Source organism: Hemitrygon akajei, chromosome 30, assembly GCF_048418815.1.
Source record: "Hemitrygon akajei chromosome 30, sHemAka1.3, whole genome shotgun sequence".
NCBI classification, from domain to species: domain Eukaryota; kingdom Metazoa; phylum Chordata; class Chondrichthyes; order Myliobatiformes; family Dasyatidae; genus Hemitrygon; species Hemitrygon akajei.
This window is the reverse complement of record NC_133153.1, coordinates 11,233,741-11,247,823: the sequence shown is the minus strand read 5'-3', so window position 1 is coordinate 11,247,823 and position 14,083 is coordinate 11,233,741. Positions and strand designations below refer to the sequence as shown.

The 14,083-nt window shown below is 41.1% G+C and overlaps 1 protein-coding gene across 3 annotated transcripts in view; it reads left to right on the top strand.

The window, feature by feature from the left end:
- spg21 (SPG21 abhydrolase domain containing, maspardin) overlaps window positions 1-14,083 on the top strand; it is a 52,307-nt gene that overhangs the window by 20,334 nt on the left and 17,890 nt on the right. For all 3 annotated transcript variants that reach the window (XM_073032987.1, XM_073032988.1, XM_073032989.1), the window contains exons 6-7: window positions 12,362-12,470; window positions 13,321-13,428. In XM_073032987.1, coding sequence (XP_072889088.1) covers window positions 12,362-12,470; window positions 13,321-13,428 — 217 coding nt within the window. The remainder of the gene's footprint in view (window positions 1-12,361; window positions 12,471-13,320; window positions 13,429-14,083) is intronic.

Here is a 14,083-nt window from a genome sequence, read left to right as displayed (position 1 = left end):
GATGAGCTTCGCCAGGTTTTTAATGCCCAAGACACGCCATACGATGAGCAATCACCAAAAAGATCGGTGGAAAAAGCTTGTCATGACGGCGCCCCAACGACTCCACCAGGAGTTAAGGAGACGCGCACTTTTTCTAAACCTAAATATGGTCATTCTAAGCCCTCTAATAGTTTTGTCTTGATCAATTTGTAAGCATCTTTTTTGAAATGGTATTTCAACGAATCAGCATGCAACTAAAGTGAGGCTAATATATCAAGCTTTGCACTGATTCTTTCCGAGTTAAAGTAGATGATGTAGGTAGAAAAAGGGATGAGGTTCTGCGGGCAAAAGTTATGGCATTAAGAAAAAGGTGAAAAAGTAGGACCTCAAAGGATTGCTCTGTGCCAAGTGCTAACAAGTATAAAAATTAGTGTAAAGTCTATAAATATGTGGCTGGAGCATTGGTGCAGGAAGGAAGGATTTAATTTTGCAAGGCATTGTGACTTTCTGGGGCAGTAGGCATAGGACAATACAAATTGGACAACTTGTACTTTAGTGGGGCCTGGAATAAATCTATGTGGGTAGTTGAGGGGAGTTGCTGTTACTATTGGGAAGATTTTAACAAGCTTGGCAGAGCGTGGAAACCTTGAAATCAATTCCGGAAGAAGGAAAACAAAATAGTTCAATAGTTCCATTTAATATCAGAGAATGTATACAATATGCAACCTGAAATTCTTACTTTCCGCAGACACCCTCAAAGTAGAATAAAAACCCCCAAAGAATGAATGACAGAAAATATGTAAGAGCGCCAAAGCCCCCTGGCCCCCTCCCACACACAAACAGCATCAACCCCTCCCCCATTTATTCTAGCAGAAAGCATTAGCATTGCCACCACCCACCATGCAAGTGAAAGCAAAGATCCCAAAGAGAGACCATGGCCTACATTACATCAAAACTAGCTGTTCACTGCAACATTTCAACATCCCACAGGCTCTCTCTCTAACAAGGGAGAGATAGATATGCTTCTTCCACAGTGAGAGGAGAGACAACAGTCGCTATTTTGATGTTACAGCCACTCTGAAACCTTCATTTTTTTATTTTGAGTTCCATGACTCGAGACTCAGCAAACTGATTATCAAGTGCCGAGCCCTCCAAAAGCCACTCTTGTCGTCTTTAATGTTCTGGGTCCCACTGCCATTCAGTATGCAACACCGGTGAGAATTTGGAGGTGCCTGACTTAAGGCCAAACCTGGACGTGCCAAAGCATGGCCGATCAGCAAACTCAAGAACTTCATCAGAACCACAGTCTTTGCTGCTTTAGATCAAAGGTCCCGATAGGACCCCCAGCAGCCTTGAAAAGGAAAAGGGAGACATTAGAATAGGACGACTTTAACTGTTTTGCTGATGAGCTGGGAGAAGTCGCCCTCTGGTGACATCCTTAGCTCCACTAAAGAGGTGGAAATTAAAGAGCATAAACAAATGACACAAACAAAGGCTATTAGTAGGTAGAGCCCCAGTATGGAAAAATACTTTAAAGTGGCAAATTAAAGTTGGTAAATCACATTCACACAAGTTGAGTAAATTAATGACACATGGATATGATCTTATTACTAAGTCATAAGTATATTTACAGCGAGCAATGCTGGCAGTTGAATATGCAAAAATATTTGATGTTAGGAAGGCTTGGCAAAAAGAATAGGAGGAGGTGGCTTAATGCAATTAGTAACAGATTTGTGCAGTAGCAGGATATGATCTTGGCTTGAAAGATCACAACATAGAACTAGAATCAATTTGCATTGAGCTAAAATAAAACCAAGTGTGAAAAAATAGATCACCAAATAATAGTTGTAATATTAGGCCTGACGTAGTATAATACAGTAACCATGGCAACTTTCTGGGCAAGTCAGTTTTGCTTTGAATAGATGGAGTATCAATTCATAGAAGGTATATGTGATGGTTTAAAGAACAATCTATAAAGGAAAGTTAGAAGTCCTTTTGGACAGTGAGAAAAGGTTAAATTGATGATCTTGCTGTGTGAGTACTTCAGAGATGAATGATTCATGATGGAAGGAAAGTGAAGTACTTCAATTTGCAACTACGGTCCTAAATCTAAACAATGGAAACTATGAAGGTATGAGGCATCAGATGGCTTTTATAGATTTAGGCATGGCAGTGGACAGACAAATATTAACATTAAGGAGTGAGTACACTGACAGTTAAGTGTTCTTACTTAATGTAATAATAGAAGATTGAAAAATCAATCCATGGTCAACTGATAGGTTAAGAATAGGATTAAATCTAAAGAGGAGTCTGTTATAGTTGTCAGAATATAGCAAGCTTGAGGATTAGGAGCATTTTAAAATTTAGCAAGAAAGCGCAGAGATTTAATTAAATTTATAACATGCGAAGAACTAAAAATTGATCTTCAGAAGCTGCCACAAGTAGGTAAAAATGAAAATATAATTTGAGGTTAGAAACAGGAGAATTTGTAATGCAGTGCAAAAATAGTAGAGCAATTAACCATACTCTCTGGTTATTCCTTTGCAAAGAAAATCACAAATAAATCAGCTAGGGAGGCATGAATCTAATGAAATGTAAGAATTAAAGGAAAATAGTAATGGTAAAATAAAGTGCTGAAAGCTGATAAATTCCCAGAACTTGATCATCCATATCCTAGGTGGTCTTGGAAATTGTGATGTATTGGTTTTTCAAGGGTTTCAAAGGTACATTTAATGTCAGAGAAATGTATACAGTATACATCCTGAAATGCTTTTTCTTCACAACCATCCACAAAAACAGAGGAGTGCCCCCAAAGAATGAGCAACAATTAAATGTTAGAACCCCAAAGCCCCCTCCCACGTGTAAGTGGCAGCAAGCACCGATCCCCTCCCCCCCCAACCAGGAAAACAAAATCCTTAAATTCTATAGATTATGGGATTGCTCCTGACAGAGACTCATAATAAAAGAAGGCGGCCATGGGGCTACAGACCAGCCTAACATCTATAGTGGAATGTTGGTTTGTGTGCATTTTGGAGAGAAACCAGCAGGGGGTGGTGTTTCATTCACTTGCTGTCCTGTCCTCAATGGTAAATGTCACAGTTTAGGAGGTGCTTTTGGTGTATTATGTGCTGCCAATGTGAGCTAGTGGAGGAGGGGATTAATGCTTTGGGTGGTAGATGGAATGCCAATCAATGTACCAGTTTCTTTTGAAGGTTATTACTTTATATTTATCCAGCTGACAATGTCAAACTTTACCAACCTCAAGTATTTTCCCCTCTAGTTATCTTACCAATCTTAAATGTCTGACATGTGATTGTTATTCTCCTTCTCCCACTTCATTATTTTAAGTACTTCTATGAAATTCCTTTTCCTCCTTTCTCTGCTGTAACAAGAATGACCTCTGTTAAGGATCAGAGAGTTGTTATTTGTATGAATGGACCATTCCATCCATTTGCTCAACCCTTTGGTTGCAAAATAGTAAAGAACTGGTGATGTTAATCAAGTGGAGGAAAGAGGATAAAGTAAAGTGAAGCCAGGAACTACAAGACAGTTTGACTAAAGGGAAATTTGCCAATCCTAATACAGCATCCTGTCAATCCCATTCCCCTGTTCCTTCCCTGTAGCTCTGCAAGTTATTCTCTTGTGTCCATATAGTTTTCTTTTAGCAAAACTGATCTTAATTTCACCACTCCAGGCCAGTGCATTCCAAATAATTGCCAATTCTTCAATAAAAAGAGGTATGTTTTGGTAAAAAAAAATTATATAGACACATCCCTAGTTTCTGAACTATTTTTCCTCTAATCTCTCATTCTTAAATGGTCATACAGCAGTTGGAGCTGTTGTCTCTCAGTTCCAGAGACCTAGGCTCAATCCTTAACTTGGGTGCTGTCTGCGCAGAGGTTGCATGTGGTGGTAGGTTAATAGTCCACTGTAAATTATCCCCTAGTGTACGTTAATAATACTAAAAATCAAAGTTGCAGGGATACAAGGAAATGGACAGAATGAGTCTCACGAATTCCTCACCTGGGATGAACCTGATGGGCTAAATGACCTCCTTTGGAGTTAACAGGATATGATGAACTTGTTCTCAAGTCTTAATCTCCATGTTAAAATATGGCAGTCACAATCTGAACTATTATTTTGTATAGATTGATCCTAGCTTTCTGGCTTTGTATTCTACTTTTATTAAAAGTTCAACGTGCTTCGCTAACAGTTTTATTAACAATGATTTGTTTCCACTCTGTTTGCCACTGTCCCTTGAAATGCAGCAGGATGTAATAGGCTGCTGTGTGAACTCAGGTTTTTTCAATCTCATTGATCTCTTGTGGAAATCCAGATTTAATCTAAGTTATCCCAGCGGCGGGAATTAAAAATTGATGCAAACTGAAAAAAGAATCAGATGACCTGAATATCAGAAGATTCAAAACAACGTACTGCATAATCAAAATATTCATACTGTCTTCCTTATAACAAACCCACAGGATGTATGACACTGATAGGAGTACTTACAGCATCACTAATGGAACTGAGGGATAAGTGTACTCTTTCTAAGGGTACTAGTGAGGGAGTATAGAACTAGAAGAAAGTATTGATCTTTTATCCTTCTCTCCATCTATCGTTGTAATCAGATGCAACGTAGCCTTTAAGATTTGTTTTCTTCAATTCTTTAAAAAAAACTAAATGATGATACATGAGGAAATCTGCAGATGCTGGAAATTCAAGCAGCACACAAAATGCTGGTGGAACACAGCAGGCCAGGCAGCATCTATAGGGAGAAGCACTGTCGATGTTTTGGGCCGAGACCCTTTGTCAGGACCAACTGAAAGGAAAGATAGTAAAAGATTTGAAAGTAGGAGGGGGAGGGGGAAATGCGAAATGATAGGAGACCGGAGGGGGTGGGATGAAGCTAAGAGCTGGAAAGGTGATTGGTGAAAGTGATACAGAGCTGGAGAAGGGAAAGGATCATGGGACAGGAGGCCGAGGGAGAAAGAAAGGGGGAGGGGAGCACCAGAGGGAGATGGAGAACAGGCAGAGTGATGGGCAGAAAGAGAAAAAAAGGGGGGGGATAAAACTAAATATATCAGGGATGGGGTAAGAAGGGGAGGAGGGGCATTAATGGAAGTAAGAGAAGTCAATGTTCATGCCATCAGGTTGGAGGCTACCCAGCTGGTATATAAGGTGTTGTTCCTCCAACCAAAGGTGTAGCACCCGCATGGGTCCCAGTTATGCCTGCCTTTTTGTTGGCTTTGTGGAACAGTCCATGTTCCAAGTCTATACGGGTATCTGTCCCCCTCTTTTCCTTTGCTACGTCGACGACTACATTGGCGCTGCCTCCTGCTGAGTTTGTTGACTTCATTAACTTTGCCTCCAACTTTCACCCTGCCCTCAAATTTACCTGGTCCATTTCTGACACCTCCCTCCCTTTTCTTGATCTTTCTGTCTCCATCTTTGGAGACGGCTTATCTACTGATATCTACTATAAACCTACAGACTCTCTCAGCTACCTGGACTATTCCTCTTCCCACCCTGTCTCTTGCAAAAATGCTATCCCCTTCTCACAATTCCTCCATCTCCGCCGCATCTGCTCTCAGGATGAGGCTTTTCATTCCAGGACGAAGGAGATGTCTTCCTTTTTTAAACAAAGGGGCTTCCCTTCCTCCATCAACTCTGCTCTCAAACGCATCTCTCCCATTTCCCACACATCTGCCCTCACCCTATCCGCCCACCATCCCACACAGGATAGGGCTCCCCTTGTCCTCACCTACCACCCCACCAGCCTCCGGGTCCAACGTATAATTCTCCATAACTTCCGCCACCTCCAACGGGATCCCACTACCAAGCACATCTTCTTCCCCCCCCCCCTTTCTGCTTTCCGCAGGGATTGCTCCCTACACGACTCCCTTGTCCATTCATCCCCCCCCTCAATCCCTTCCCACCGATCTTCCTCCTGACACTTACCCTTGTAAGCAGAACAAGTGCTAAACCTGCCCTTACACTTCCTCCCTCCCCACCATTCAGGGCCCCAGACAGTCCTTCCGGGTGAGGCGACACTTCACCTGTGAGTCGGCTGGTGTGGTATACTGCGTCCGGTGCTCCCGGTGTGGCCTTTTATATATTGGTGAGACCCGACGCAGACTGGGAGACCGTTTCACTGAACACCTACGCTCTGTCCACCAGAGAAAGCAGGATCTCCCAGAGGCCACACATTTTAATTCCACGTCCCATTCCCATTCTGATATGTCTATCCATGGCCTCCTTTACTGTCAAAATGAAGCCACACTCAGGTTGGAGGAACAACACCTTATATACTGGCTGGGTAGCCTCCAACCTGATGGCATAAACATTGACTTCTCTAACTTCTGTTAATGCCCCTCCTCCCCTTCTTAACCCATCCCTGATATAGTTATTTTTTAACCCCCTCCTTTTTTCCCTCTTTTTCTGCACATCACTCTGCCTGTTCTCCATCTCCCTCTGGTGCTCCCCTCCCCCTTTCTTTCTCCCTAGTCCTCCCGTCCCATGATCCTTTCCCTCTCCAGCTCTGTATCCCTTTTGCCAATCACCTTTCCGGTTCTCAGCTTCACCCCACCCCCTCCGGTCTTCTATCATTTCGCATTTTCCCCCCCCCCCCCCCCCCCCCCCCACTTTCAAATCTCTTACTATCTTTCCTTCCAGTTAGTCCTGACGAAGGGTCTTGGCCCGTAACATCGACAGTGCTTCTCCTTATAGATGCTGCCTGGCCTGCTGTTTTCCACCAGCATTTTGTGTGTGTTAAATGATGATACATTGGGTAGGTTTGACTAAAGTTGTATAATAAATATATAGTGTTAAATTTTAAGACTATTGGCCTTTTGGTGGAAAGTTTTGAATCATTTACCTTGTTTCATTCCATGGTGCTAGAGGAGATAACTAAAGTTTTCTGTATGTATTTTGAAATACAGCAAGTTATCTTAAGGTTACACTAAAAATAGCATGCCAATTAAACTAACAGATAACCAGAAACTAACTGGATTAGTGTTAATGGAAATTTAAAGAGCAAACACGAGGAAATCTGCAGATGTTGGAAATTCAAACAACAACACACAAAATGCTGGTGGAACACAGCAGGCCAGGCAGCATCTATCTTTCTTTTCGGTTAGTCCTGACGAAGGGTCTCGGCCCGAAACGTCAGACAGCGCTTCTCCCTATAGATGCTGCCTGGCCTGCTGTATTCCACCAGCATTTTGTGTGTTGTTAATGGAAGTTGATAGTTTACCTTGAATACAAAGATACAAAAGAAGCAAAGGTATGTGGGTAGAAGCTGTTCCTAAAATGTTGTTTTCAGGCTCCTGTAACACTCCCTTGATGGTAGCAATGAAAAGAGGGTACGTCCTGGGTGATGGAGATCCTTAGAGATGGATGCAGCCTTTTTGAGGCATCGCTTTTTGAAGATGTTCTTGAAACTGGAGAGGCTAGTGTCCATGATGGAGCTGATGGCGTTCAGAACTTTCTGCAGCTTTTTACCCTGTTTAGGGGCCCCTTGATACCAGGCGATGATGTAACCTGTTAGAATGCTCTCCATGGTTCATCTGTATAAATTTGATGACATACTAAGACCCCTTGAACCCCTTTTGGAAAAAAAACCACTGTTGGCTTTCTTTGTAATTGCATCCTCAGAGATGTTGACACCCAGTCACTTGGAAACTGCTCACCCATTCCACTGCTGATCCCGCAAGAAGTGTGTGCTCATTTGACTTCCCTTCCTGAAGTCCACAATCAGTTTTCTGGTCTTATTGACATTGAGTGCAAGGTGGTTGATAGGTCAACCAGCTGCTCTATCTCACTCTTGTATGCCTCCTTGTCACCATCTGAAATTTTGCCAACAATAGTTGTGGCATCAGCAAATTTGTAGATAGCATTTGAGCTGTCTTTAGCCACACTGTCGCAGGTGTAAAGAGAGCAGAGCAGTGGGCTAAGCCTGCATTCTTGAGGTGTGCTGAAGTTGATTGTCAGCGAGGTGGAGATGTTATTTCTGATCCATGCTGACTGTGGCTTCCCGATGACACAGTCAAGGATCCAGCTGCAGAGGTCCAAGTTTTTGAAGTTATTCATTAGTACTGAGTGCTGAATGCTGAGCTATAAGCAATAAACAGCAGCTTGTTGTAGGTATTGATAAATTCCACGTGATTCAAGGCCGAATGGAGAGCCAGTGAGATTGCATCTGCTTTTGACCTGTTGTGGCAATAGGGAAGTTGCAATGGTCCTGGTCTTTGCTTAGGCAGGTGTTAATTCTGGCCATCATCAGCCTCCCAAAGCACTCACCACAGTCGATGTGAGAGTAAATGGGCAATCTGCTGTTGGGCATTGGTATGATTGTCGCCCTTTTGAAACTGGTGGGAACCACCAACTATAGTATTGAGGGATTGAAGATGTCCTTGAGCACACTTGCCAATTGGTTGGCACATGTTTTCGGTGCCCCACCAGGTACACCATCAGGGCCTGATGGCGTGCAAGGGTTCACCCTCTTGAAAGATGTTCTGAAGTCAGTCTCAGACAGGGTCACCAGATGCTGCACTGATTCACACAGGTGTAGTGTTAAACTCTTCGAAAGTGTGCATAAAAGGCATTGTACTCATCTGGGAGTGAAATGGCACAGCTAGGAAGTAATGGCCTGCAAACCCTGCCAGACCTGATGTGCATTTGATTCCGTCTCGAACCTTGATCAGAATTGCTTCAATATTTTGCTCTTAATATGGTGCTTTGTAGGTCATATCTGGACTTCTTGTCCATTTCTGGATCACTGGACTTGATTGCCACGGATCTAGCCCTCAGCAGACTACGAATCTCCTGGTTCATCGATGGCTTTTGGTGAACACAAATATGAATATGTGGCATATTCATAGGTCTTGATGAAATCAGTGACAACTGTGGCATATTCATTCAGATTTGAAGATAACTCTCTGAATATTGTGCAATCCATTGACTTAAAGTAGTTCTGTAAGCACTCCTCTGCCTTTCCGTCAGGTGAAGCAGTACAGCCAGGTGATTGGACTTTCTGAAGGCCATGTGTGGGATAGCATGGTAAGAATTCTTGATGCTGGTGTAAGAGTGGTCAAGGCTGGCTTCTTTGGTTCCACTGCTGATAAATTGGTGGTAGTTGGTCAGCGACTTCAACCTGGCCTGGTTGAAATCCCCCTCAGTGATAGGGAAGGCATCAAGGTGTGCTGTTTCGTGATTGCTGATAATGGTGCTCAGCAGTTGATGTTGGCCAGGGGTGGAATGTACACTGCTACCAGGATGATGGTGGAAAACACCCTCGGCAGATAAAATGGATGACACTTGACTGCAATATGTTCCAGGTCGGGTGAGCAGGACTGTGACAGAACTGCTACATCTGTGCACCATGATGAGTTAATCATGAAGCATATTCCACCTTCACAACCTTTAAAAGACTCGTATAAATAACATTAGAACTGACTGCATTGGTCTTCAGTCCTTTGTGAAATAGTCGAAAATTGGTAATGTTGAATAAGTGAAGGGTCAGTGTAAAACTGGAAAACTGAAGGTCAGTTAGGCCAACATAGTAACAGGAAGTCTGTAGCAATCATTAGGGACAAAATATACAGGAAAACACTGAGGACAGCCGACTTATTTCTCTAAAACAAATAGTTTGTGATGTTTGAATTCCTGGGGGTAATAAAGGAGATTGATCAAGGAAGTAATAGTGTTTTCTGGAACGTATGGTATTTTGCAGAAAGTGGTGGTCCATGTGTGGAATTGTCTCAGTGAGAGAATTCAAATGATCGGTTAGCAGGCCTGTTTCCCAGACTGGGCAGTATTAAGAGTGTTGCTAATTGTCAATCACATGCACAAGCTGTTATTGAACAACTTGTATGGGCCTTAGAAAATAACATGACAGAATTTGGATGTTATGCAAAATAGCAAAGTGGATGGTCTTCAAACTTGGGCATAAGTCTTGCAAGCATTAGCGAAGTATCTACATTTTGCAGAAAAATAGTATTCCCTGAAATAATGGAGTGTATGGAGCAGAAGTTCCTCTGTAACCAGTTACATATTGTAAGTTAGAGGTGATTTGAAAGATATTTTCTTTGCTAAGTAGATGAACAGAGTGTAAAGACAAATAAGTCATGCTTTAACTTTGGGACTTCTATTCTAAGTAGCATATCCAGATAATTAAAGACCTCAGAGAACAGGATGTTGCTAGGGATGAGCCACTTGGTTTTTGAAGAGGCTTCTGCAGAGATAATTCAAGCTTTTGTTTTGATACAGAAAGATTTTTTTTGATCAATAGAACCAATGACTAGGTAATTAATTTAAAATCATTGCAATTCAGAGGGCTCATGAACTTTTGTTCTGTTTGGTTGTCAGGATATGAACTGTTTTTGCAGTTCTGAAATTTGTTTCCATTAGGGCTTTTTATAAGGAAAGTCAACTGAGGGATGTTGAAGCGAAACATTGTAAACAACAGTAAAACATCAATATACAGGCAAAGCATTAAATCATATTTGGCTCTTAATGTTTATTTTGTGAGTATTTTTCCAGTATTCTAGCACAGAAATAGCAGAACGCTGACAGGAAGGAGGCAGCGAGTGGCAATAAAAGGGGCCTGCTGGTGACTAGTGATGTTCCTCATGGGTCAGTATTGGGACCATAGCTTTTCACATTGTTTGTCATTGACTTAGATAATGGAATTGATGGCTTTGCGGCAAAGTTTGCAGATGATATGAAGATAGGTGGAGGGGTGAGGGGTAGGTGGTGCTGAGGAAACAATGCGATTGCAGTAGGACTTGGACAGATTGGAAGAATGGGCAAAATAGTGGCAGATGGAATACAGTGTTGGAAATGTATGATAATGCATTTTGGTAAAGGAGCAATAGTGCAGATTATTATCTAATGGGGAGATGGTTCAAACATCAGGGGTGCAGAGGAACGGGGGTCCTCGTGCAAAACTCCCAGAAGGTTACTGTATAGGTTGAGTCTGTGGTAAAGAAGGCAAATGCAGTATTGGCATTTATTTCAAGGGGAATAGAATATAAAAGCAAGGAGATAATTCTGAGCCTTTATAAGACATTAGTCAGGCAGTTTTGAGCCCTGCATCTCAGAAAGGATGTGCTGTCATTGGAGAGAGTCCAGAGGATGTTTACAAGGATGATTCCAGAAATGAAGTGTTAACATATGAGGAGCATTTGGCAGCTTTGGACCTGTACTCACTGGAACTTAGAAGAATGTGGGAGTGGGAATCTCATTGAAACCTAACGACTATTGAGGGGACTAGATGGGGTGGATGTGAAAAAGATGTTTCCTTTGATGGGGGTATCCAAAACTAGAGAGCACAGCCTCAAAATTAAGGGGCAACCTTTTAGAACAGAGGTAAGGAGGAATTTTTTTAGCCAGAGTAATACATCTGTAGAATGCTCTGCCACAGACTGCGGTGGAGGCCAAGTCTGTGGGTATATTTAAGGCGGAAGTTAATCTTTTCCTTGTCGGTCAGGGTGTCAAAGGATTTGATGAGAAGGCAGGTGTGGGGTTAAGTAGATCTGCAATCAGCCATGATGGAATGGCAGAGCAGACTTGATGGGCTGAATGGCCTAATTCTGTTCCTATGGTTTATGGTTTTATGGAAATTTAATTCATGACTATCCGATTTAACCCATCTGATTTTCTGCTTACTGTCCACACAATTCAATAGAATGTTAATTTTTTGCCTAATAAATCATATATTTTTGTGACTTGTTTATTGTTATATTAAAATTTAATGTTTTAACAAAACTTAAATTGCCATAACTCAACAGACAGCATATGTGGAGAGCTAATGATTGAAGTTGGTGGCTTTATATTGTTTTGAGTAAAGACATTAACTCCTCTCTTCATGGATACTTAGATAGATAGATAGATACTTTATTCATCCCCATGGGGAAATTCAACTTTTTTCCAATGTCCCATACACTTGTTGTAGCAAAACTAATTACATACAATACTTAACTCAGTAAAAAATATGATATGCATCTAAATCACTATCTCAAAAAGCATTAATAATAGCTTTTAAAAAGTTCTTAAGTCCTGGCGGTAGAATTGTAAAGCCTAATGGCATTGGGGAGTATTGACCTCTTCATCCTGTCTGATCCTTGGTGATCTGCCATGTTTTTGTAGGATTTTCTATTTTCATTTTAGATCTTCAGCATCTTCAATATTTTCTTGTTCCATCAAATCTTTATCTTATCAAATGGCTCACTTTGGATTTTTCTTTATGTATTTCCCATCATTAGGTTATCTGTAAAAGAATTTTAATCATTTTCCCCATTAAGATTTGTTGGTTAATTGTGCTTATTTTCTTTTGTTTTCTCTTGTCAATGAATATCAATTTTACTCTCAAACTTTTCTCCAGTTTTTGGCTGATGCCTGGATTTATGCTGAAAAAGATCGTTCTTGGAAACTTTACATCTGGTCCTGTGGATTCAAAAATGGCAGATGCAATAGATTTCATGGTTGATCGGGTGAGCAGTATTTTGTTTTTTATTAGTACATGAAGGGATTTGACTTGAGTCTCTGTATCAATGGTCCAGTGATACAGCTGCTGCTAGAGTAACATAATTACAAGACTACTGCACTCTATTCAATGAAGCTTTACTCAATGGGTGCGGAGATTTCTGAGACATCTGTTAAAACTTAGCAGCCTGCGAGAAACAGAAAAGGCCAAATGTAATAAGATGTATCTTATTGTATCTTATCATTGATGTATTTTATTACTGTAGAAGGTGATACCCAAGTAATTTCGTTCAGCAGTTCAGGTTCAGTTACTGCATTCAACAGGATTTGAACTTTGTACAGCAACCAAGCAATTGTTGATAAGATTGCCCGTGCTGTATTTCAAATATAAGGAAGGGCTCATTCCAAGTGCGTTTCAGTCACTTAGTGTCTGCTGGGACTTGTAAAATCATGGACTCCTGTGCAAGGTGGCAACATTGAGAAATATTATGTCCTGGAATCATTCCAATCTGGATTTGCATATGACTACATCCTTATAGGTTGGGTGTTTTAAATCAGTTATTTGGGAAGGTGGACAACTGCAACACTATCCTCCCTGTTGCCTGCCTGTCCTCCCTCACTCTCCTTTCTTGTTGCTCTTTCCCTTCCTTCCATCTGGCATTGTTACTTTCCGCTGCTTTCAACCAGCTATACTGCAGCCACACACGTGATGGATAAAAGCTCCGGTATCAACAAACAAAATTCGTTAATGGAAGGGTTTTAACTTACTGAATCAAAATGTTTAACTTGAGTTGCTCTAGCCTTACTTCTGGATGTTTATTCAATGAAAATTTCTTTCCTCTCTTTTATTCAAAACAGTTGGAAAGTTTAGGACAGGGTGAGTTGGCCTCTCGTCTCACTCTTAATTGCCAGAATTCCTACGTAGAACCTCACAAGATTAAAGATGTTCCTGTTACAATAATGGATGTGAGTATGTTTGGGTTTCAACGTACAGGAGTGTTTGAGTTACCTCACAAATGCTTCTAAATCACACATTTGGTGGACTTACTGGTTCATTGGTTGAAGGTTTTCTATTAAATTTTACTAGTTCCATGGATTTCTTTTCCTCCGGTTGTAAATATGCTTCGTACTTATTTTAAAAATACACAAAAATACTGCAGATGATGAAAATCTGAAATGGAACAGAAAATGCTAGACATTTTCATCAAGTCAGGCAGCATCTGTACACAAAACAGTAATTAAACGAAATCCTTTCATTGGAACTAGGAAATGTTTGAAAGTATTTTAAATTTAAAAAGTGTTAAAGATAAAAGGATATGTTCTGAGAAAATGAGATGGGTGAGGAAAGAGAAGGGAGGAAAAGATGCTGAAACTTTGCAGAAACTGTACCTCCAAAATAAAACAGCACATCAGAAAACTTGTGTGTAGTGATGAGTTAACATTACTGACCAGTTTTGGAAATGAAAATTTAAGACAACAAACAAGTGAAGGTGTCGGATCAACCCTGTGTACTGAACGGGATGTTCTGCAAAGTGGCTCCTTGTTTGCATTTTCTTTCTCCAAGGTAGCAGAGACCATGTCCCAAGCACCAAATGCATTACCTTGATCCTTTACACTATTA